Genomic DNA, 25,049 nt, shown 5'->3' with positions numbered 1-25,049 from the left:
TCCTGCCTTGAAGTGTTTAATATTGTAGGGTAATCCTAATACTGATTTCTGATCAGGATATTGAAGAAATCATATTCATTCAATATAGGATTGGGCTCAGCAAATGCCTGTGTTGGATATCCAAAATATATTGTAAATAACTACTAGTATAAACTATATACAGTAGTAGTTTTCTATCTGCAGTATATTCTATAATGCAGATATACTGGCTACCTGTATAAAATATACAGTAGTTTAGCCGGCATGTAGCCGGCATAGCTAGGTCTTGCCGGCATACCCGGCATGAGAGAGAGAGAGAGAGAGAGAGAGAGAGAGAGAGAGAGAGAGAGAGAGAGAGAGAGAGAGAGAGCATGGAAAAAGGGCTACTCCTTATTGTGAATGTATACAGTAATTAAGGATGTAAAAGTCTAATTTGACTGCCTTTTTCCAGAGAGAAGGTTCTAATAGAAGGGGAGAATGTACCATTCAGGCTTCCCTGCAGCTACAGTACTATTGCCGACAAGGTACTGCCGATACACTGCCGGCCGGCAAGTCCAGCAGTACCAGTACAGTCGGCGTGCTGCCAACTGAGTCAGCACTATCTGTGCCGGCCTGGTCGGCAGTACCCCGGCAACAGGACCTGTAGCAGCAGTCCAAGGGAGGACTGAAGAACCTTGGGAACAGAAGTGACTTCCCTCTCACAGCCATCATAGTCGCCGGAAGCCATCTTGGCTGCCGGCTTTGCCGGCAGTTGCCGGCTAGGCCGGCAATTGCTGACAGATGATGTGGTTGGCGGCAGTATGCTCTGCCGTCAGCCAAAGACATGGCTCGAGAGGGAGTCTGGCTGGCTCCGGCAACCTACCAGCAAAGGAAGGTTGCAAAATGCCAGCCTAAAGAAAGACAATGGCTAAGCCATCAAAAGAGGATAGCGGGGTAGGGAACAGGGTCCTGTAACGAGTGTGAAAGGAACTGGCAAAAATTGTCAATCCTACCACCTGTAAAAGAAACTCTGTTTCGGTATCGGCAGAATCCCAGGGAACAGGAGAGACTCAGTTCTCCAACCTAGAGATTGCCGACACAGTTAAGGGGATGGCGGCACTGCTGCCTCCTCTCAACAAAGAAGAAACAGAGTTCCAGTGCCACGTATCCTAGGCTAAAGAAAATTACTCTTCAGTCCAGAGTACTGTGGCATAGGACTAGTCTTTTAGTCGCAAGGAGAAGATGGTATCCTACCATAATTTCAAATGCGGCTAATGAGGGCTAACCTCCATTGCCGGCCACCTAGCTGGCAGGGGAATGATGGTATCCTACAACCCATTCGCCCTGCCGGCAGGTCGCCGACATAAGACTAAATACTCTGAGATTCTGACTAAATCCCAAAACCCGATGGTATACCACAACCAACGGTTAAGGGAAGAGGCAGGACAAACCCTAAGTTTGCCATGTCTGAATAAAATTCAAGGCACGGCTATTAGGGTTGTAGCCTGAGGCTACACTCAGAGGGAAAGAGATTACCCTCAAGTCTCCGAAGAGACGTGTAATGTTTCATAACATTATTGGAGGTATCAGTCTCCACTGAATGAAAACAAAACACGAGGGTAACTGGGGAAAGTCTGAACGTATAGTAAAACGTCTAGGTAAGGTTACCTAGGCTATACGAGATCTCGGTTACCTAAATCCCCGAAACTCTAACTATACGATCGACAGAGAAAAGGGAAACAAAAATTATGCACATTATCAAAGTAATTGCCTAAATTGCTAAATAATTAAAATAATTAAATAAAGCTATTAAAAACTGGAAGTCGTTCTGCTATCTAAATAACACATGCCTAACGAACGACGGCGCCATGGCGCCTACAGTAACTGGCCTAGCTCTTAAACACAATAAAATATTCTAATTTCATTGTGAAACAGGAGCTAGAATATACTCACAGTAAAGACCCGATACTCAACTTTCCAGAGGCGGAAGATGATGGAGAAAGCATAATAATAATCCTGTAAAACGATCGAAAAGTTAGATCACCAGGAAATATCACTGAGCGAGATCGCTACAAAAAAAGGAATGTCCGCCGTCGTGGGAATGGCGCTGTTGTATTCCCAATAGTATTACGAGAGCGGGGAGAGCCTTTGGACGGCTCCCTTTTGCCACATCCTCCTCGAGGCCAAAACGCTGTTTGGGGTGCAGATTGCTATGGAGGCGTGTCAAGAATGCGTCCGCTGATATTATGCGATATCCTTTGGAGATATTTTAAGGATATTCGCGCCAGGAGTTAGAATTCTGGATACCTAAAGGTGAAATTCTCTGGGAATATCACTGTAGTACATATATCCCTTAGGAAGCTACTTTAAGGAACTTCCATCACGACGACATGGCTTGAGCCCAAAAAATTCTTATTTTTATTTTACTTAAACACAAATACACAATATAATTATACTGAGCATATTAAATGTTGTTAAGTCAATCCTGCCAAACTACTAAGTATGTAGAAAATTTAATTACAAATATGGAATATTCTAGGTTTCGGACAACTAGCTAGCCTATCAACAACACAACCGAGCTGGAGCACTATAAATAAATAATAATAAAATTACCGGTAAATATTCTTATTTAACTTAAACATAAAACTATATGCCGTAATTAAAATTATTATATTACAGTAAATGGGATAAATATTGCTTGGGTACTGTAGATGTCGGATGAATTCCCTACAGAAGACGACACCGACGCATCAGGAATTGCCTCATACTAAAAGATAGTTGCGTAAAAGTTCATACGAAGATGGTTAGTGGTTGATATATAAGATATGGTCACTTAGTTGATCTTAAAATGTATACACATTATACAGTACAGAATCACAGTACTTTTGTTTATTGTAAATGTAGGCTACGTGTGCGGTGAGTTAAGTTGTCCGAACAAAAACAGTGAACACTTACAGTACAGTTAAGCTTTACTGTAGTGATAGTAGTATATTATAGTAATATGCATTACAGTATCAGTGAGTATTATACAGTATTACAAGATAAAAACAACTATAGTGTACTGTGATAGAAACCAATTACTGTAAAAACAGAGCAGTACTTGGTGTGTTAATTATCCAAGCGCAGGCAGTGGGCAGTGAGCTGTTAGGCACTAAAGATATGCAAATCCATGCCAGTCTCTGTTACCTAACCCTCGCAAAGAGTTGGGCCTGACTGCAATTACCAAAGAAGTATTGTCTCCCCTTCTATGGTCAGTGTATAAATGTGCAAAGCACGAATTCAATGTGTATAAGAGTTCAGGCATTATTAGACTCGGTACAGCACCTCCAGGGCTGAAGACCATCTTTTGTGGGTGATGTCATTACTATATCATCACCACATAGATCAAAGAACTAATGCTACAGCTAGGGACTATTCTACCTATGCATTAACTTGCGCCCAGTCACTATCTATCATTTCCAAGGGCTAGTACCAGAGCATTAATTGAGTAGACTGTACTATCTAGGGAACTGTCTTCCACCAAGCTATAACATACATTAACTAAATGTTTTTATTTATGAGAAGAAACACTAGTAAGTCTGATTTTCACCTCAGAAGGGATGACTCCAGGGAACACCGGATGTCTGTCATCACACTTCCGCTGAGGGATCTAATCCTTCTCTCTGAGGTCCCCTTGTATGGGTTCCGAACAAGCCAAGTACCGCATAAGATTGTATCGCTTGTATTTGTATCGGGTAGTGTTTAATGAACACCCTATGCCCAGACCAACCCGTAAAACTCTGGATGTCCTGAAATTCAATATTAGCAAAAACCTCTTGTGAAGAAGCAATTTTTTAACATTATGGGGTTTAAGGATGGAGACAGGATGACATTTATTAAATAGTGTCATTAGAATATGGATAGCTCCTGATGCTATTCCCAACATAAATAGTGGTAACCTAAATGAGATTCCTTTTACTCTACTTAATCTGTGTTAAAAGATTCTTCATTCCATGAAGATGTTGATTCTATGATGACCAATGGATAGATAGCAGCAGGGCACAAGTTTATGTGCCATTAGAAATTAGAGTGGTCTTCTTTCTATGCGTTGAGATGTAGTAATGATGTCACCCATAATAGACAGTTTTCAGCATCGTTATTATTATTATCACAAGCTAAGGTATAACCCTAGTTGGAAAAGCAAAATATTTTAAGAACAGTAGCAACATTAAATTAGACCTTTTATATATAAACTATAAAGCTTCAACAAATAAGAGGAAGAGAAATAAGAAAGAAGATCATGCCCGAGAATACCCTTAAGCAAGAGAATTCTAATCCAAGACAGTGGAAGGCCAAGGTACAGAGGTTATGGCACTACCCAAGACTAGAGAACAATGGTTTGATTTTGGAGTGTCCTTCTCCTAGAAGAACTGCTTATCATAGCTAGAGTCTCTTCTACCTTTACCAAGAGGAAAATAGCCACTGTACAATTGCATTGCTGTAGTTAATCCCTTGAGTGAAGAAGAATTGTTTGGTAATTTCAGTGTTGTCAGAGGTACTGTGTCAAGTTTAATACTGCTGAACTCAAAGGTGTCTCTTATACATAATTAGTCCATGTTTTGCACATTGATACACTTGCCCTAGAGCAGGGCAGACTACATTTCTTTGCTAATCGTGTCGGATTGGATTCCCTGTACTAGCCTTTCACAGGAAAGTCCTTGAAGACCGCACAGCACATTAACCCTCAGAAAAAGATCATGTACGCCTACATACTTTTTAAAATCCTATGAAGATTTTGTTTTTGAGGTCTTATCAGTTTTAAACCACCTCTCTAGTGGTGGATAAATGGGAAGCCACACCACTGTGTTAAGAGCCCTTCATTTAGTGCTAAACTTTTCAGCATTTTCAATGGTGTTCCTTGAACACTCAACTTTCCTCTTAAATCTTTATTGCTTTTTTTCGTTATTTATAGTATATTCATCCTTGTGGTATTCAAGACAACTTGTTCAAGGATGTGATATTCACTGAAACCTAAGCCTATGACATTTGCACAGTATTTAGAGTTAATGTGCTCCACCAATGTCCAAAATTTCAGAAACAACTTTTCTAAAGTTTTGATAGCTTGGTGATGCTGCCATGATTCAAAATTTCAATCCCATTCAGCAGTGGATCCAAGATTTGACATCAGATTATATTCAGTTACTGTTGGCTAGTTTAGTTCAGGACTTTTGATTTGATAAAGAATAAAACCTTATCTAGGGTCAGGATGTGTAGCATATCAGACTTCTTAAATGAGCATTTTGTAGTTACGATATATCTTTGGCATCTTTGTATTACAGCAATGTTAGGCTACACAAGTTAGGCTTGCTAAGATTTCTTTTCAGTCCCCTTTGACCCAATGCTCGAGATTTAGTAAACTGGATACAGTACTGTATAGTATTTTGGAATGGATTACTACTACTGTACTATACTACAACTGCTAGGTAGTATTACCTTTCATTTTGCAGTTTTTTGCAAGACAAAGTCGTGTGTGTACTACTAAAGGTCATTCTGGTTGGTTTTCTTATGTTTAATTGGTGTTTATTATCTGGTTTGTCTTTTGATTCTTCCAAACATAGATTTTGCAGTTTTCCAGAAAACTCCTAATAACTGTACTAAGTGATAAATTACATTCAATATGCATTCCTGTTAGAAGCAAAAGTTCTGTTGTTGAAGATAGAAGGAGACTGCCATAATTCTTTAGAGAAAGATATAACCTGTAATATGATATATAGGAAGAGTGAAAAAATAGCACACCTCCAGACACAGGAAATCTGACTCTAGAATGGCTTCCAATGTCATGGCTAGTAATCCAGGTGGATAAAGGAGTTTTCCACTCGTATTTCACTCTCTTCCGTTTTCCCACTGTTGTGTCTTTCCCCATTGATATACAAATTCTCATTTAGATTTAATTTAATTTAATCCTTTGAAAGTTATTTATCTATTATTTCAATGACCCTAGCTTAGAATTTACTTGTAATAACCTTTCGAAGCGAGAGCTTTTTGGCAAGAATCAAGTTTAATGAGCAGGACATATTCTTGATAAAGGGATTATGTATAAAGCTATAATCCAAATGTTCTCTGACTTGGATATTTTAATCAGAATCACAATTTTATGCCTGTTACCCAATTTAACATGCCACATTAATCATGTTAAGCTTTCAGAAAATGTTGTCCACATTGATATATATACCAGCTTATGTCTATCTCAAATGATGCTCACAGAGAAACTTTCAGTGTGAAATAAAGTCTCGGGCAGTGAGTGATGCACACTGGACACATCATCATCAAGGTTACTGAATGACTTATGTCCTGAAGCATACCTGTCAAAATAATTTTGGGTTGCTACACACTTAAATATGTATTTCTTCTTTTCTATACTGTATATTAATTCTTTATGTTTATTGTTCAATGGTTAAAGGGTGCTCATGAATTGCAGAGGCAATGTACAGTAATAATGGCTAAAGGTTACTCATGAATAACAGAGGCAAGGGACAGTGACGATGGCTTATTAGGACAATACTTTGAAGAATGATCATATATACAGTATACTTATGATTAGTGCCCAAGTCCCCTCTCCATCAAGCTAGGACCAAGGGAGAGCCAGGTAATGGCTGCTGATGTCTCAGGAGGTAGACCTATAGGCTCCCCCAAATCCCCATCCTTAGCTTACAAGGATGATGAGGTTACAGACTCTTTAAGAAATTATTGAATTTGAGCATTTCTTGTAGTGTCTGCAGACTCGCCATCCTTGTGAGCTAAGGATGGAAGATTTGAGGATACCTATGGGTCTACCTGCCGAGTTATTAGCAGCCATTGCTTGACCCTTCCTTGGGTGGAAAGGGGACTTGGGTGCTGATCATTCGGATATATGGTCAGTCTCTAGGGAAGCATGTAGCATAATTGTAATACTAAGATGTCAATAAATTGCAAAGATGACATTTCCTTTGTAGTAAGAGCAGCCAACTTGAACTTATTACAACATAAGCTAGAGATGTATAGCTCATTTTGCAATGTATGTAATTGCATGTACACCTACATGCTAAAGACTAAAGAACTACATTTTTAGTTCTTTTCTTTCTGTCTTTCATGTATACGAGTGGATTTAAAAAATGATTTGATTTAGCTTGCTTTCAAGATTCACATAAAAATAATAAAGAAATGTAAAGGAGACTGCATAATAAGATTGCTTAAATTGGTTATTTATAACACCATGTTATATTTTTTATATTTATTGCAGGTCTGGAATGTACAACGCCCTCCATGGCATCATGCGTTGGTCCAGCTTATCACTCCAAGTGTTGTAGGCGTTGTATCAGAGGTAATTTTACAATATGGAATAAAGTGAAACATTTTATCCTTACTTCAAAAACTCTTTTTCACTAACAATTCTTAAAGATTAGGTTAAATTTTAATAGTTGAGAAAGAAGACTATTTAGTTAACTGGTTATTCTAAGATATAGTATTGAGAGTAATGGTAGAAATAGGTAAAACTTCTAACTTATTTATTCTTAGGCTCCATCCACGGATGAACTTTGTTTAAGGTGACATCAGAAATGTAGAAGCAACGAGCAAAGTTCAGTATAGGTTTTTTCATGTGATTACCGAAATATCGTGAACTGTGCTCGTTGGTGGTTGAATAAACAACACCCTTTTGGCCTTTGGGATGTGAGGGCTGATGTTTATAGAGATCGTGATACACGAGTTGCAGCAATTTCTAAAATAATTCGGGATCTCAATATTAATTATCTTATTGAAGAAGAGGTGAAGTGAAAACCAGCACTTCTCATTAACATAGCTGAGGAATGCGGCAAATTAGCAAATTGAAGAAATTTTCTTTTTTTTAGGACTTAGGGGGACTGTCTGCTATGTACTGCATTTTTTTTTTCTAATGATTCAAAATACACAATTTCTATATATGTTTTAAACATATATAATACCTTCATCATATAAAAATTTCAAGTCATTTGAACAAAAATATTTTTATTTACTAGAAGAAATCATGATTTAAAAAAAAAAAATTTAGGTACATTTTTCTCCACTAATTGTATTGAAAATCATACCATCAAAACTTTCTAAATCAAATAATTCTGTGTGACAGATTTTCAATTTTAATTTTTCTTTTTTATAATGAATTTTTTCTTAATTTTCTTCATCTAGATGTAAAATAATCATGATAAAAAGAGAAAAGGAAAATCAAAATTCTGTTACACAAAATTGTTGGATTTTAATTCCTCTTAAAAAAATCAAGATAACATTATTATAACCTTACTATGTACTTTTATTGTTTATTCCTACATGAAGGCTCCCTAAACGAGGTTTGTTCTGTTACTGGAATACAAACCGCGCTATTTAATAAAGGTATTACTTTCGGCATAGCTGAAATGACGAGCCATTAATTTTTAACGAGGGTTAAGTACCCATACCGCTAGTTAGCGGGGGTTAGGGAGGGTAGCTTGTTACCACTCCCCCTCTCACACCTGTGATTGAGATCACTCTGCTTTCGGCTTGGATGGTGAGTGGACGTTGCCGCTCTTCATCTTCGCTGACAATTGGCAGCCATTAATGCTTCTTGCTTTTTCTTTTCTCTTAGACTGTGTGTGTGAAGTTGGCTTCTGCAACCATGCGCACCTGCCTTGGACTTCCCGACCGCCCCTGTGGAACATTCGTGTCGGCGGTCGAGACCGATCCTCACGCCCTTTGTCCTTCTTGCAGAGGTCAACGGTGTGATACTGTCAACAAGTGTAGTGAATGTAGGGAGTGGTCTTTCTCCCAGTGGGAGAGGTTTACGCGACGGCGGAAGAAGTCCAAGCGGGATGTTTCTCCTTCGAAGGTTGCTTCAAAGGAAGAAAAACCCAAGGCCTCTTCTTCCGTCGCCCAAACCTCCTCCGAAGCTCCTACTCGGTCGATCTTTTTCGAGAGACCATCGAGTAGTAGCGTAGACCGATTTATTTCTGTCCAACCCCGGGTCTCGAAAGATGAGCTTCCTTCCCCTAGCGAAGCAGCACCACCTCTCCCCCTGGGGGAGGCCTTGTCACTAACTTCTGTTTTTCAGATTTGGTCCTCCTTGGGGCTCACGGGTTCACCCTCCAAGGAGGCTTTGCTTGATTTCATCCGCATGGGTGCTCCTGTCAAGCAGTCGACGTCACCAACAGAGGTAGATCCCCTGACACTTGTCAACGTTGTTGTGTCGTAGGTGTTTCATGCGGCTTCACCCATCTCCTCTGCCACTCCAGACTCTACGGTAGCTGCCGGCTTAGTTTCCCCCGTTCCTGACCATCCTCCGGTGGGGAAACTCCTCTTTGGAGGACTGTTGACAGTCAGCTTGCTGATCCAACGGCCCCCAGAGAGCGCATCCGTCGGAAGGCTCACCTTCCTCTTCGCCTTAGAGGCCTTCCTTCACCTGCGGTTAGAAGGCGCCTCTTTGGTTCAACGTCGTCTAAGCAGTCCCCCACAGAGGAACCTCTAGACCGATCGTCCGTCACTACACCTGCAACCAGTCTTGTGACTTCGGTCCTGGACCTCTGCAGATTGTTCACGATCTCCTTCGGTGGATGGTCGTCCTTCTAAAGGACACGTCGACCATCCATCCGACAGACCTGCCGACCTCCCATCGCTGTTCCTGTATGGGCCTAACAAGGCTCCACCAAAGTGCGCTATTGCGCACCATCGTACTGCGCACCACGCGCCCACGCACCCTGACCAGTGCTCACTAGCAGCTCGTCAGGCACCAACGCTTCGGCGCACCACCCATCTCGCTCGCCCTTACACAGGGCAGCAACCTCACGCGCTTACGCGCCAACATGCGCCTACAAGGTCAGAGATCTCCTACGCGCCATGCGAGCCCACATGCAGCACACGCGCCAATGATCTCATGCGTGCCAGCGCGCTCTCGTGCACCAATGTGCCCTGCACTCACGCACCACGATCTATGCGCCAGCGCCCACATGCAAGCCAATGTTTACCTACACGCCAGTTACCTGCGCGCCAATGTTCTCCTGCGCAACAGCGCTTTCCCGCTCGCTAACATGTGCGCCCCACATCACGCTCTCCTGAGCGTCATCTTGCGCGTCAACTGACGCGCCAGTCAAAACCTGCGCACCATCACTCTCCTGCACGCAAGTTTGTAGGTGAGGCAACAGCCTTGTTTCCCTCCCCTCCGCGCCAACTTTTACTTGCGCGTACACACACAGATACGCCGGCCCTTTCTCTCTCCTATAGACGCGCGCCAACAATTTCCCGCGCACCCATCATGATTCTGCTGTATGCTCGCACGCTCTGAGACAGTCTCCCGCACGCACTAATTCTTCTACAGATGCGCGCGAACACTCTCCCGCGTGCCCGCGCGTAAACACCCTCCTGCGCACATCATAATTCTCCTGCGCGCCCGCTCGCTCCAACAGTCTCCCGTGCGCGAGCACCAATATTCTCCCTCGCGTGAGCACCATTAATCTCCCTCGTGCGAGCGCCAATATTCTCCCGCGCGCTAGCATGCGCACCAAAAGGAACGAAGTCCGGCAAGGTTGCCCTCGCCTCATTCCCCTTCCTGCAAGCACATACCACTGCGCATTGTGGGAGAAGGGAAACATGCAGAGGGGTTCAGGATCCCAAAGCTACATCCTAAGGCGAACCCACCCATTCCAGTAACTCCTCCCAGGGAACCTTCGGTCCCTTTCCCTTCAAGGGGTATGTCTGACAGTGCGTCTGTCAGCCAGCAGCCCTGTTTCAATGCCTTAATCAGAGCCGTAACCCAGGCTTGTGTCCTGTCTGATCTAGGTAATGGAACCATGGATTCCTCTACCCCTTTGAAGAGGAAGAGAGGAGTTCTGGACGCGGTCACTTCCCCGAGGGTGAAACTGACTCCACTCAGACCATCGAGGCAAGTTCTTCCTATTTCTCGGACTAACTCTCCATCCCTTTTGGACGAAGATCTCCCGTCACCTAGGGAATCATGCGAAGAGAGACTTTCCCCCATCACACCAATGGAGGAAATCTCTCTTCACGCCGAGAGTTCCTTACAGTCCGAGAATAGAAGGGACATGCCACACTCATCGATGTTGGAGTCTTACATCCTTCCCTGGAAGGAATCTAAAGACTCCAAAACATTGCCAAAGTCCTCCACTAGGGCTAGGTTGGAGCCAGCCAGCCACTCTGGGAATGTCCGCGACTCTCCCCAAGAAGAGCCTTTGGGGATAGAAGGAGACTTCGCTGCAAGTCCTACAACAGGAGGAGAACAGCAGGAGTCAGAACATGCATTCTGGCTGGTTCTGACTCTAATGAGGGTTCTCAACGATTTTCCGACCCGGAGATCCTCTCTCGAGAGGGCAAAGACACAGTCCTAGACTGCGTCTTTGGTACTCAAAAACCCTTTAAGACCAGTGCAGCCCTGCCCTGGTCTCAAGGGGTAAAGAGTACCAGGGACAAGATCGCCCAGCAACTCTCCGAGATGTCCTCCTCCAACTGTTCCGGTACCACGAACAAGCTCCTCCCACCTCCTCGCGTACAGCAGAGGAGGTACTTCGTGATCTTGGAGGAGCCTAGTTCAGCTCTTTCGCTTCACCACTCGCTGGAAGATCTAACCAGGGGAGTCCCTCTTGAGAGAGACTCCAACCGGCAGGTCTCGTTCTCGGCAGCCGAGATCCTCAACCAGGAGGGTCACGAAGTGTGCTATGCAAGCTACTTCCTGGCTTGATATCTGGTTGGGGACCTTAGGTATCCTGATACGATCTGAGGCTTTCTCCAAGGAACGTACCAGGAAAGCTATGGAAACCTTCCTTCTCTCATGTACTCGCACGATCGAGTTTCTTGCCCACCAAGTCTCGAACTAGTGGGCAAATGCCATCCTGAAACGTTGGGATGCAGTAGCTGAGAGATTCCACCAGAAGGTCCCTAGCGTCGAGATCAATAGGCTCAGACATACCTCCATAGAGGGGTCTCTTCTGTTTGAGCCTAAGGATTTGGAACATGCTGCTGAGAGGTGGAGGAAGTCTCATCAAGACTCCCTCCTCCATAAGGCTTTAACATCTAAGCCCTATAAACCTCCAGCACCACAGCAGTCCCATCCAACCAAGACCACGAGGACGACAACTGCACCAAAGACAACGGTGTCTAAGCCCTTTCCTGTCAAAGACAGGAAAGGCAAAAAGTCCTCCATGGGAGGTAAAAATCCTAGAGGCAGCAGCCGAGGCCACAAACGCTAGGATAGGCAGTCCCTCCGCATTTCCACCAGTGGGGGGATGCCTTCAGAGCTGCGCAAACAAGTGGAAGCAACTCGGGGCCAATTCCTGGACAATCTCCGTGATCAGTCTAGGATATCGCGTCCCGTTCATAGCATTTCTACCTCCCCTGACCAGGAATTCAGTGTCATTGAACTCCCTTGCCATGGGATCGGCAAGGGGGGGCAAGACCTTCGGGTAGAAGTCCAGACCCTGTTGAAGGAGGGCCCTCTCCAAGAGGTCCTCGACAGATCCCCAGGCTTCTTCAGTCAACTCTTTCTTGAAAAGAATGCGTCTGGAAGCTAGAGACCAGTCATGGACCTCTCAGCTCTGAACAAGTTTGTCAAACAAACTCCGTTCAGCATGGAGACGGCAGACACGATTAGACTAGCGGTAAGACCGCAAGACTTTATGTGCACACACGACCTAAAGGACGTGTACTTCCAGATCCCAGTCCATCCGTCTTCAAGGAAGTACTTAAGATTCAGCCTAGACAACAGAATATACCAGTTCGAGGTGCTCTGCTTCGGTCTTTCCACAAGCACCACAAGTCTTCACCAGTGTTCACCCTAGTGTCATCTTGGGCACACAGGATTGGCATCCGTCTCCTCCGTTATCTGGACGACTGGCTAATCCTAGCAGATTCGGTGTCAACCCTTCTTCAACACCGAGACAAAGTCCTCTCTGCTTCCCACTCAAAGACTGGTACACTTAGGCATGATTGTAGACACCATTCTCCACAAAGCCTTCCCATCAGACGACAGGATAGCAAGGCTGAGAAAGGTCGCAAGACCTTTTCTCAGACGAGAAGAACTTCTAGCCCAATCGTAGCTACATCTCCTCTGTCACCTTTCATTGCTGGCCCGTCTAGTTCCCAATGGTTTCCTCAGGATGAGATCCCTCCAGTGTTGACTCGAGTCCCGCTGGAATCAAGCACACGATTCCCCGGACATCCAGATCTCCATGGTACCTGCGGAACTGACAGACCTCCAGTGGTGGGTGACAGACGAGAATCTACGAAAAGGAGTGGATCTTCTCGTCCTCCCCACGGATTTGATGCTGTTTTCAGACACTTCAAAAAAAGGGTGGAGGGGCCCACGTGCGCCACCACACGACCTCAGGCCTCTGGTCAGAGTCAGAAAAGTACCTTCACATAAATCTCCTAGAGATGAAGGCCTTCTTTCTGGCCCTTCAACAGTTCCAACAGTACCTGGCACTCCTAACGGAGCCACCAAGAGAACTCCCTCCACGACACAATCTACTCAAACAACCACACGTCAACATCTTCCACAAAGCCGTAGCTTTGCTACAACTTCACGCCTGGAGACTATCCAGCATCTCCTCTCTGAGAGAGGATTTTTGCAACAAGTTGCTATTACGATGTCTGGACATCTGCAAAAATCATCAGCAGCAGTCTACCAGGCAAAGTGGAAAATCTTCTGTGGTTGGTGTCGTGGAAGGGGTATCTCTCCACTCGATGCCATTATTCCAGCAATAGCAGAGTTCCTCGTGTATTTGCGTGAAGAAATGCGCCTATCAGTCTTGGCAGTGAAAGGCTATCGCTCAGCCTTAAGCCTCGCCTTCAGACTGAAAGGAATGGACATTTCTTCATCGCTAGAAAACTATAGACATTCTTTTTCTAAATGCTCTAATTATTTTTATTTCAATACTTGGTCTCTCAACTTTCTTACTTCTGTTTATAATACCTGTAGTGCAAATTGAACTAATTTTTAGGAAATAGAGGTTTACATTTATTCAGTTGCGCAGAATTAAGTTTTTGTGTATAATTTACATAGTTTACACAATATATTTGTTGTATAAAAAGTAATTAATCTTTATGAATCATTACTTTAAGGACAAAGTGAAAGAGATGAGGTTTGGTTATCTAAAGCTCACTGCATTGCATAATCAATAAATAAAATAATTACTGATCTCTACATCTGGAGTTTTATAAGACAAAATATTGTACTTGACAAAAAGTTTGTTAGAAATTTATCTTCATACAGCTGAATGTTAAAAAAATTCTCTTCATGCAGCTTAACATTTATATTTACAATCTACTGCATAAGTAACATTCTGTTTCTGGTCTTATTTCTCCTTTTTAATAGTATATTTTGTTCCTTGTATTACATAGTATCCTTGGCTCTGCCTTTTGCAGTCTAAATGTGGTTTCTTTTAGACAAGAAAAGCTTCTTGCAACCTAGATATAGCCTCCTTTTCAAGCCCAACATAATGCTATTTAGATGTGACCTCTTCTCTGCTGGCACATCATCCTTCATAGAAAATGAAGAGCTGCCTCTGCAAGCACAGTATCTTGTAGTTTAGATGTGGGTCGGTCCTTCTCTATAGTCACAGCATCCTGCCATCTAGATGTGAGCTCTCCTCTGCAATCACTTCATCCTGCAATCTATATTTAAACCCCCATCTGCAAGCAGAGCATCTTGATGGGGGACTTTCCTACAGTTATACCATCCAGGAATCTAGATTTCGAGCCTTTTCTGCAATCGCAGCATCCTACAATGTAGATGCGATCCCTGCTGTGCAATCACCAGTCTCAATGTAGACCTGCCTTTGCAAGCAGACCATCTTACAGTCTCCTTGTGGACTCATCTCTACAATCACCGCATCTTGAAATCTAGAAGTAAACCCTCTGTAAGCACAACATGCTGCAATCTAAATGTGGGCCCCCTCTGCAAGCACAGCATCCTGCAGGCTATAAGTGGCCCTTCTATAATTCCAGTGTAATGCAGGTTAGATGTGGCTCCTTCTGCAATTTCAGCATCATACATCCTAGATATAGACCTTCCTCTGCATGTATAGCATCTGGCAGTCTTGATTGAATTCCTCCTCTTCAATCATCTTCTGCCACCTAGATGTATACCTGCCTCTGCAAAGCATAGCATCTTTCAGTCTAGATGTGGAGCTCCTTCTGCAAGCAAAACATCATGCATTCAATAATACCATCCAACAGTCTAGATGTAAGATCTCATCTTCAATTACATCTTCCAGTCTATATATGGGCCCTTCTTGGACATCACAGCATCTTGCAGTCTAGATTTGAGCCCTCAGCAATCACATCATGCAGCCTGGTGTTAGGCTTCCCCTGCAAGCAAATCAGTCTAAATATGGGCTTGCTTCTGTAATCAGTATTCTGTGGTCTAGATGTGGGTGGACCCTCAACTGCACACAGGTCATCCTACAGTCTAGACGTGAACCCTCCTCTACAATCTCAGGATCTACCAGTCTAGATGTGGCAGTTTTTCTGCAATTACTGTATCCTGTAGTCTAGATGTGGGTCCCTCCTCTGCAATCGCAACATCTGGCAGCTAGATATGGATCCTCTTCTGCAAGCACAGGATCCTGCAGCCTAGATGTAGACATCCCTCTTGCTGAGCATCTTGCATTGAAGATGTGGGCCACCTCTGCAATCATAGCATCATACAGTTTACATCTGGACCCTGATTTGCACTCCCAGCATCTTGTAGCCTTTATGTGGGCCCTCATCTGCATAAACAGGATCTTGCAGTTTGAATGTGAACCTTCTTCTGCAAGCATATCAATCTTCATTGTATATGTAGGTGTGAGCCCTTTGCAAGCATAGCATCCTGCAGCTTTCTGCATTTTAGATTAGCAAATAATTTAACAAACTAACATGTAAACTAATAATACCAATACTCTATTTAATTTCCATAGATTTATTATAAACCAAATTTCCAATTTCATCTACCTCATATTTTTTCTTTACAGTTTATACAGGTACATCAATGTCCTTTTGGAAGTAGCATGAGGAATAATTTTCAGTGTCTTACTTCTACTAATATTCTGTACTTCAATGGAGCTCATTTTAGAGTTAACATACATGTAGTTGGAATGTATTCAGGATATTAAAGTTGTGGTTTCAAAACACATTACGTAATTATACTAAAGACAAATGGTAACCATTTTACGATGTACACATTATTAATATTACAGTTATAAACTGTTAAGAAGGAATTTCTTTGGATTTTCTAAAAATAAATACCAGTAAGTTACACAGCACTTAAAGTACTATCTTTACAGGTGATACGTGCAGTTCCTCAGCTACCACCTGCCAAGCCTGCCCACCCTAGCCAGCAATCCGTTCGGCTGGAACATCATTTAGCTGCCTGGACACTGCAGCTGCTGACTGGCATAGAGGCTGTAGCATACACCATGCCACAAGCAGTATTATATGCAGCTCACACTATAAATTCTTCTCTTCCACCTACCATTAAGCCTACAGGAGGACATGCAAGTTACTTTTCCTTAATATTATAAACTTCATCCAGTAGTTTTTCCAATCACAGCACCTATTCTTTATCCACTGTATTACACACCAAGGGTTCTTTCCATAAGGATGTTTAAATTTTCTTTGTTAAAAACTTCTCTCATGAAAGTTGGTCACTGAAAAGGAAATTTATTCTTTTCCTGGTACTAAAAATTATTCCAAAGCTTAATCATTGAATTGTTATTAAGAAATTCTTTTTTTAATGGGAATATGTCATATGATCAGAAAATTAGAAAAATTAATACTCTGTAATATGTAACCTGTTGATTTGCAACCAAATCCCATTCCTAACAGTTTTTGATCAACACAAGGTGGTATGGACAAAACATTATTATACCTGGTACTGGTCTGTTCTGTACTTCATCTTCTATTTACAATTAGTTTCTTGTTATGTTGTAACTAAAGTGAAAAAGTTACAGTATAGCCATATTGATAAAAATGCTTAGTCTGATACCATTTTTTTTTCAACCCTTTAGTTAGCAAAATTGTTTTAAATTTATGATTGTCAATTTGGTTTTATATCTAAATTCCCACTGATATTTGAAAGTAGCTGTACTGTACTGTAGTTAGTATTTACCGTGTACTTTAAAATGACATTCCAAGTATATTAAGCTCTTATCAACTCTCTAGGTAATTACACAGCTGGTAGTAAGTGCTCTTTACTCTACAATCAATTCGCGGAGTTCTCTGGACGATTTGAATGATTCTCCTATATCAGATGGTCAGTGGGACATGATGATTGCTGTAGGTGAAAGACTTTGTTCACTGCATGATGGAAACTACGATTCTCATCTGAAGCAAATGACTCTTGCACTTTTAGCTCAGTAAGTTAACATTCAATGAAATTTATGTAAGCCAGCTGCTTGTTGAATTTTTTCCATTTAATAGACCTGCTGCGGAAACCAATAATGTGGCTTTCTGTGGAAATGAAATAGGACTTAAATTTGAGGTACCAAGCAAAAATATCCTGCTGGTTATCTCCATAGATGATTTTATGGTGTCAGTTGTCAACAAGAAACTTATGCAATAAAATTCCCACGTAGTTGGTTGAATTTTTACTTTCTCTTGCAAGGTTTGAGCCAAGTACTGTACACCTTAAAAATTAGATCCTAAGAAAAGCCACTCTCATTACTAGTTGCTAATTTTTCCTAGCAATTGATTAACCTCTTTATTCAGACAAACAAATTTTAAATAGCCCTTGAGATTAAAGAAGGGATATAGTTTCAGTAAATCAGTACATTTCTAATACATTTATTTATATATATAACGGATTTTGAGCGAAGCGAAAAATCTATTTTTGGGTGAGGTAGCCATGTCGTCCTGATGGAAGTTCCTTCGTTAGTAGCTTTCTAGGTATATTTGACTACGGTGATATATCCCAGAGAATTTACCAAAGGTATCCAGAATTCTAACTCCTGGAGCGAATATCCCTTAAAAATTTTAAAAGGGATATCGCGAATATCAGAGGACGTATTCTTGACACGTTGCATAGCTATCTACACCCCTAATAGCGCTTTCGCTTCGAGGGGAAAAGTGGCAAGAATTATAGGAGAGTCGTTAAAACGGCAACGCTCCTATTACCGTACTGTAAATAGTGCGCCAATCCGCCACTGCGCGGCGCGACCTAACCATTCTTTGTAGCTTTGTAGGTGTTACAGATACAGTACCATAGGGAGGGATTCATTATCCTTTTGTCAAAAAGAGGGCGGGTCCATCAGGACGACATGGCTACCTCGCTCAAAATCCGTTTTTTGGGCTCAGGCCATGTCGTCCTGATGGAAGTTTACCAGAGCATTAATGTATCTGTGGATTTTCAATAGTGCCGTTCATCTCGAGATAAATTTTCCTTTGGTCTTCTGGACCTAGAGACACTTGATGTTACCATTATACGTCATTCAACTGATCATGGAATATGTCAGTGCTTCCTGCTCCCTACAGGGAAGAGTCTGGGTAGACTCTAGGAAATAACCCGAGGATTGTGAGTTCAAAGAACAATCTAGCAAACAGTTTGTATATTAGTGTCGTCATATACATAAAGCATAGTTTGTACTTAGATGGCATTGATCTTTGTAGGTTACTGATACCTCCCAAGTCTAGTTGTAAAAGAGACAGACTGGTTTATATACATGTAGGAAACCTTAATTCAGTAAGATAAACAGTTTAGTAAAATCAGTCCTTACCTGTTTGCTTGGAACAGTAATAACCTTAGTTCCCAATGTTTTCTTAAATATTGATAGGATCAAAAGACGCTCTGACTTTTTATTCGTAATTTAGAATATTTGGGGCGAAAAGAGACGCAAAGATTCCTGCTAATGTTTATTACAATAAAAATAGAAATCATGGTTGTAATCAATTACATTTTATGCTGAACAATTGTGCATAAAGGCATAATTAGTAATAACAGAAATATAATAAGTTCCACCTGAAAGGGAAACAAGCCACTCTATGGGAAATATGAATATTTCACTATGAATTCTGTTGTTACAAGGAACACTATGCATATAAGTATGCATGGCACTTGTGTTAGTCTATAATGCTTAATGTCACCTGTGTAGTTAGAACAGTCTATAGTGTCATCACTAGACACATCACTCAACATGATATACCTTAAGAGTCTATCATGTACACCCTTCACTAAAAGTCCCAAATAGTGCACTGTTCTTTGCAGAAATCAAGCGGCAGGTTTAATACACTACCTGCCGCCACCACATAATATTTTATTTCCTGTAATTGCTTTGCGTAGTGTTTGAAAAATACTCTGGATGACTTCCATCCAGTATAAGCACGAAGGCTTTCAAACGACATGGTCTGAAAGAAATTCAGAGATGAGGCAACTTTCCTCGGATCATGACCTGCGGGTGTACTGTCTGGATCCGCTCTGCGAATAAAATAGGTGATTTTCGCCCTTATCTGTTTCAAGGATAACGTTGAACCTGATGTTTCTCCCCTGAAAAGCTGACCTCCCTTAAAGTCTGAAGTTGTACGAAGATAAACCTTTAGGCATTCCACTGGGCAGAGGGATGCTTCTTCCTTAAGAGGGCAGATTCTCCAGGGACCCCACCTCTTAGTGGGCAGCTCGTTCTTGGCGAGAAACGTTGGGTCCGGGAAGAGGTTCAGTTCTCCGCAGTCTGTGAACTGAATGTGGCCATCATCCCTCGAGAGGGCCACTATTTCGCTAACTGTGGCTCCTGAGGCTAGTGCAAATAAGAATATCACCTTTTGAGTCAAGTCTTTCAGCGAGCAATCTTCATTGTTCAGAGTTGATGCTAAGTGAAGAACCTTATCCAAAGACCATGAAATGGGCTTTGGAGGGGCGGCGGGCCGAATTTTAGCGCAGGCTTTAGGAATCTTGTTGAAGATTTCGTTAGAGAAATCTACCTGGAAGGCATAAAGCACTGGTCTGGCTAGGGCAGATTTACGCGTTGTAATCATATTGGCTGCTAAACCTTGTTCATGGAGATGGATGAAGAAGGACAAACAGAAATCCGTAGAAATCTCCTTAGGTTTCTTCGCCTTGACAAAGGCAACCCATTTCTTCCAGGAAGACTCATATTGTCTTCTTGTTGACTTTGACTTGTATTCTTCTAAGAAGTTAATACTGTCCCTAGAAATTCCGAACCTTTTCTTGACTGCTAAGGCGAGAAAATCATGAGATGAAGGTTCCGGGTTTTCTGTAATGAAGCTGAGACAGTCAATTTCTGCAGTTGTTGAGTCAGAACTGGATCCGGCAACGGGATCAGCTTCAGGCGTAGTTCCGTTACCAGAGGGAAACAAACGCTGTTGGGCCACTTGTGGGCCACTATCGCTGCTGTCCCTTGAAAGGATCTCAGTTTGTCGAGGACTTTCAGCAGAAGGTTGGTTGGAGGTAACAGGTAGATCTTGGACCATCTGTTCCAATCTATGGACATCGCATCCGTCGCTTCCGGTAGAGGATCCTCGTACGGGGCTACATACCAGGGTAGCTTCTTGTTGTCGCTCGTTGCGAAGAGGTCTATCTGCAGTCCTGGGACTTTGCGTAAGATGAAAGAGAATGATCTTGCATCTAGGGACCATTCTGACTCTATCGGGTTGACCCTGAATAGAACGTCCGCCGTCACATTGCGGAACCCTTGAAGGTGGACTGCTGACAAGTGCCATCTCTTTTTCTCCGCTAGTCGGAGGATGGGCAGTATTACTTGATTTATTTGAGGCGATCTCGAGCCCTGTCGATTTAGGCATCTCATTACAACCTCGCTGTCTAGAACCAGTCGGATGTGGATTGAGCAGCGAAGTTTCAGTTTCTTCAGTGAGAAAAACTGCCATGGCTTCCAGAAAGTTGATGTGGAAGGTTTTGAAGAGGGAAGACCAGGTTCCTTGGACTTTCCGATGATGAGAGTGACCTCCCCACCCTTCTTTTGAGGCATCCTGTGAACGGTGACTGACGGTGGAGGCGGTTGCAAGGGTACCTTCTTCTTTAGGTTCTTGGCCTCTGACCATGGCTTGAGTAGGGATCGCAGACGATTTGGTATCGGTCTCTTTAGATCTCTTCGAGCGTTTGATGCGTATTTTTTCCAAACTCCTGATGCATCTTTTAATTGTGCTCTCAATACTGGATCTATCACTGAGGCAAACTGGAGGGACCCCAACACACTCTCCTGTTGCCTTCTTGATATCCTGGTGGATTGAAGGAGTCTCTTGACAGATCCCGCTATCTCTTTCCTCTTCTTTGATGGAATGGAAAGGCAGTGTGACTGTAGGTTCCAGTGGACACCCAGCCACTGGAACTTTTGAGCTGGAGATAGTCGAGACTTTCCCAAGTTGATCTTGAATCCTAGGTGTTCCAGGAACTGGATCACTTCCTTGGAGGCTTGCATGCACTCTTCCTCGGATGCTGCCCACACCAGCCAGTCGTCCAGGTAGGCTACCACCTGAATTCCTAGGCGTAGTTGATGAATGACTGCATTCGCAAGCTTAGTGAATACCCTTGGAGCCATGTTTAGACCGAAGGGCATGCTCTGAAAACGTACTTTCTTTTCTGTAGTTTGAACCCTAGGTAGGGGGAAACTTGACGGTTGATTGGGACGTGCCAGTATGCATCCGTCATGTTTATGGAGACTGTGTATGCCCGTTTGGGCAAAAGGGTCTTTATGTGTTGAAGCGTCAGCATTCTGAACTTGTAGTTCACTATGAACTTGTTGAGTGGTGATAAGTCCAGAATGACTCTGAGCTTTTCCGAGTCCTTCTTCGGAACACAAAATAGCCTTCCTTGGAATTTGATGGACTTCGTCCTCCTTATAACTCTCTAGTTCAAAAGTTCCTGAACATATTCTTCCAATATGGGGGTTGAGTGTTGGAAGAATTGAGGGAAGTTTGGTGATATTGTGTTCCAACTCCACCCTAGTCCATTCTTGATTAGGCTGTGGGCCCAGGGATCGAAGGTCCAACAATCCCGGAAAAGGAGAAGTCTCCCTCCTACCAGTAGCATCTCACTTTGAGTGCTGGTTGGAGAATTTACCTCCTTGGCCATGTCTACCTTTGTTGCCCCTACCTCTGAAGGGGCGTCTAGAGAATCCTCGAAAGGAATCTCGAGACTTCGGCCTAAAGGTCGTTGATTGCCTTTCAAAGACTGGGGTGAACACGGGCGACTGGGTCGCCACCGTTTGGGGCACCAGCTGGAAGGTGGTGGTTGGTTGTGCCACAGTCTGGGGCACCGTGGCCATGGGAAGCTGTTGTTGCTGTTTTGGACGAGAGGGCACTCTTGGTCGTTTTGACTTATTCTTCGGCTGGGGACCCTCATCAGCGGAAGACTTTCTTTTAGAGGACAAACCCCACTTGGAGAGGAGATTCCTATTCTCCATTGCGGCTTTGTCCACGACCTCTTTGACCACTTCGCTTGGGAAGGTCTTTTTCCCAGATGTTGGAGGCTATCAGCTTCCTTGGTTCGTGCCTCACCGCAGTCGAGGTGAACACGAACTCTCTACAAACCCTTCGGGCTTTAATGAAATTGTACAGGTCTTTGGTGACCGTCGCCAAATGAGACTTGGCGAAGACCATGTACATATCTGGGGTATCTGCAATGCTTGCCATTGTCTCTTGCCCAGTTTGCAGAGACATGGAGGCAGCAAGATGTTCTTTTGTCTCCTGCTCCCTGCGCAGAAGAAAGTCTGACAACTTCGGGAGGTCTTCGCCGAACTGTGGTCCGGCAATGTCTGCCTCCAGCTTCTCGACTGTGAAGGTGTTGTGAACATCCTTCCAGTCTGCATCATCCGATGGAAAGGCGAGGGAAAAGGGTCTACACTCCTCAAGTGTAGGACAAGGTTTTCCTCCCTCAACCACCTTTAAGGCTGCCTTAAACCCTTTGTCCATAAAGGGGAAGGCACGAGAGGGATCAGCTATAAAAGAAAGGTGTTTTTTGCTGAGAGCCGGCACCTTGGAGCTAGTAAAGGCCCTCTCGTTCAAGGTATTGGTAAATAAGGCCTGGGCCTTAGAGAGGTCAAGAACAATGACCTCTTTCGGCTCTGTCTCCTCTCAGGACGCAGGTTCCGTCCTCAGACGGACATAGCAATCCGGATAGGCCCCTTTGCTGGGCCAAAATTGTATTTCCTCTACTGGGACAGTGCCCAGTGTCCCAGTTTCTCCGAGAGAAAGATCTTTCCCCCTGACATCGGCATATGCTCTGCATACCTCCAAGGATTGACGTCAGAGAAAGCGGGGAGATCCTTGATGTTTAGCTTCTTCGGAGCTAAACGTGTTGCCACTAGCTGATGCATTTCTGTCCGAAGAGAAGCTTCTTTCTCAAACGATTTCTTTTGCATGTCCTGTACCATGGACAAAAGCGTGTGCAACGTGTTAGTGATCGAATCTAACGGGGGGGCAGAAGAAGAAGTCGAAGGTACCTGCTTGGCCACCGTAGCTGATGACACCGAAATCGTTTCGGCTTTCCCGGTTTCACCTTCAGGAGGTACGTCAGCCTTCTGTTCCAGTTCTTCCACTAGGAGATTATTCTCAGTCTCCTCTGAGACAACCGACACGTTGTCCTCCAATTGGATGCCTTTCAAGGCGTCCGATACATCAGATTCTACTGGAATCTGAACAAGGGGAATCTCAGGTTGAGCCTGGGGAATGATTGCATCCGAAGATGCCCTAGGGAAAAGACAGTCCCTCATCCTTTCATTAGGAAGGTATGGGCCAGAGGTGTTCTTCTGAAAGCCTCTGACCCATTTTTGCAGCGTCTCTCTTGCTGCATCCCTTGACTCTGTAGACTTTTTATCATCAAAAGCCTCTTTTACCAGTTTATCACAAACGGTACATACCTGTGGGTCCCAATACACGAGACACACCTTGGTGATTGCGCAGCGAGCATGGGCCCTGCATATATCATGGCCGCAGAAGTTCTTACTGCGGACCCTGCAAAAGTTGTTCCCGCACTCGTGATGCTCCTCCTGTAAAGAAAGAAAAGCATATAAGTATTCGGTGAAATTCTCAGATTTCAACATACATATTTTGAATATTATTTAGCTTAGGATAGAATAAGCTAGAAAATAGGAAAGACACCTACATGTGTTTCCTGTCCAGCCCATTGCTATTACCTCCTTCAATATTGAACACTAAATTCTTAACGAATTTAAGGGAAGATAATATCTTTTGATATAAAGTGTCTTCCTAACACTATCTTCTAGGTTCAACATTGGGGATTTTAGTAATGGCTATTAACCATTAAATGGTAGAGAGAATCGCTCTCTTAGATGTGATGGTCTCACAATAGGCTGCCCATGAAGCACCTTGTAGGTTGGAAAAAAAAATCGTATGGGGTACAGCACTGACTGCCGGCGGCATGCCGCCAGTCCTGCTGGCATATGCCGGAATGTTCTGGGCTATTGAAGGCAGGTGCTGTCTTCAGAATAATGGACGGCAGGTCGCCGGCAGCGACTCTACCGGCCGGCAGCCGAAGGATCCCTCTATCAAGTAGGACCCGGCGGCAGCCGGCAGCGAATGTCTAGACTTTGGGTGGCCGTCCGCCGGCAGACAACCTAGTTGCCGGCAGCCGGTCATAGTATGCCTACTGCCGTTGGGTCGTCGATCAGCGACACCCACGGCAAGTGGTGGCAGAGCTAACTGCCGGCAGACAGATGACCAAAATGGCCGCCGGCAGCTATCAGCTGCCGGCGGCTGGCCCAGGATAAGGAAAGGCAGAGAAAAAGAGAAGATGGAGGAAGGCAAAGGCTCAGCCTTGCCGGCCTACATCCGGAATGAGGGGGAATTATATTCGGGCTTCCATCCAACCATATCCCATCCATATAGGATATGGAAGGCAGTCCAAGGGAGGACTGAAGAACACTCTAAGGAAGATGAGGGCTCCTTCCGGCAGCCGGCTCAGCCGGCGGCAGACAGGGAACCTCAGGCCAATTCTTCAGATTACCTATAGGGTCAAATGTAGAATGATGGCCCGGGAGTGTGATGGCTCAGCCAACACAAAAGGGACAGCGGGGGAGGGGCAAGGGTCCTATAGGTGAGGTAATACCCGAAGGCACTACCTAACCTGATCGATTATGATCTCATATAAAGGTAACCTC

General features: G+C 43.6%; 1 protein-coding gene across 1 annotated transcript in view; it reads left to right on the top strand.

Annotated features, from left to right (window-relative positions):
* The window catches only part of LOC137621559 (uncharacterized protein KIAA0825 homolog), a 132,483-nt gene that overhangs the window by 80,674 nt on the left and 26,760 nt on the right, over positions 1–25,049 (top strand). Inside the window, exons 9-11 of the mRNA XM_068351952.1 lie at positions 7,217–7,297; positions 16,251–16,460; positions 17,128–17,321. Of these exons, the coding sequence (XP_068208053.1) occupies positions 7,217–7,297; positions 16,251–16,460; positions 17,128–17,321 (485 nt within the window). The remainder of the gene's footprint in view (positions 1–7,216; positions 7,298–16,250; positions 16,461–17,127; positions 17,322–25,049) is intronic.

Source organism: Palaemon carinicauda, chromosome 28, assembly GCF_036898095.1.
Source record: "Palaemon carinicauda isolate YSFRI2023 chromosome 28, ASM3689809v2, whole genome shotgun sequence".
Lineage (NCBI taxonomy): Eukaryota > Metazoa > Arthropoda > Malacostraca > Decapoda > Palaemonidae > Palaemon > Palaemon carinicauda.
This window is presented reverse-complemented; position numbering and strand designations above follow the sequence as displayed.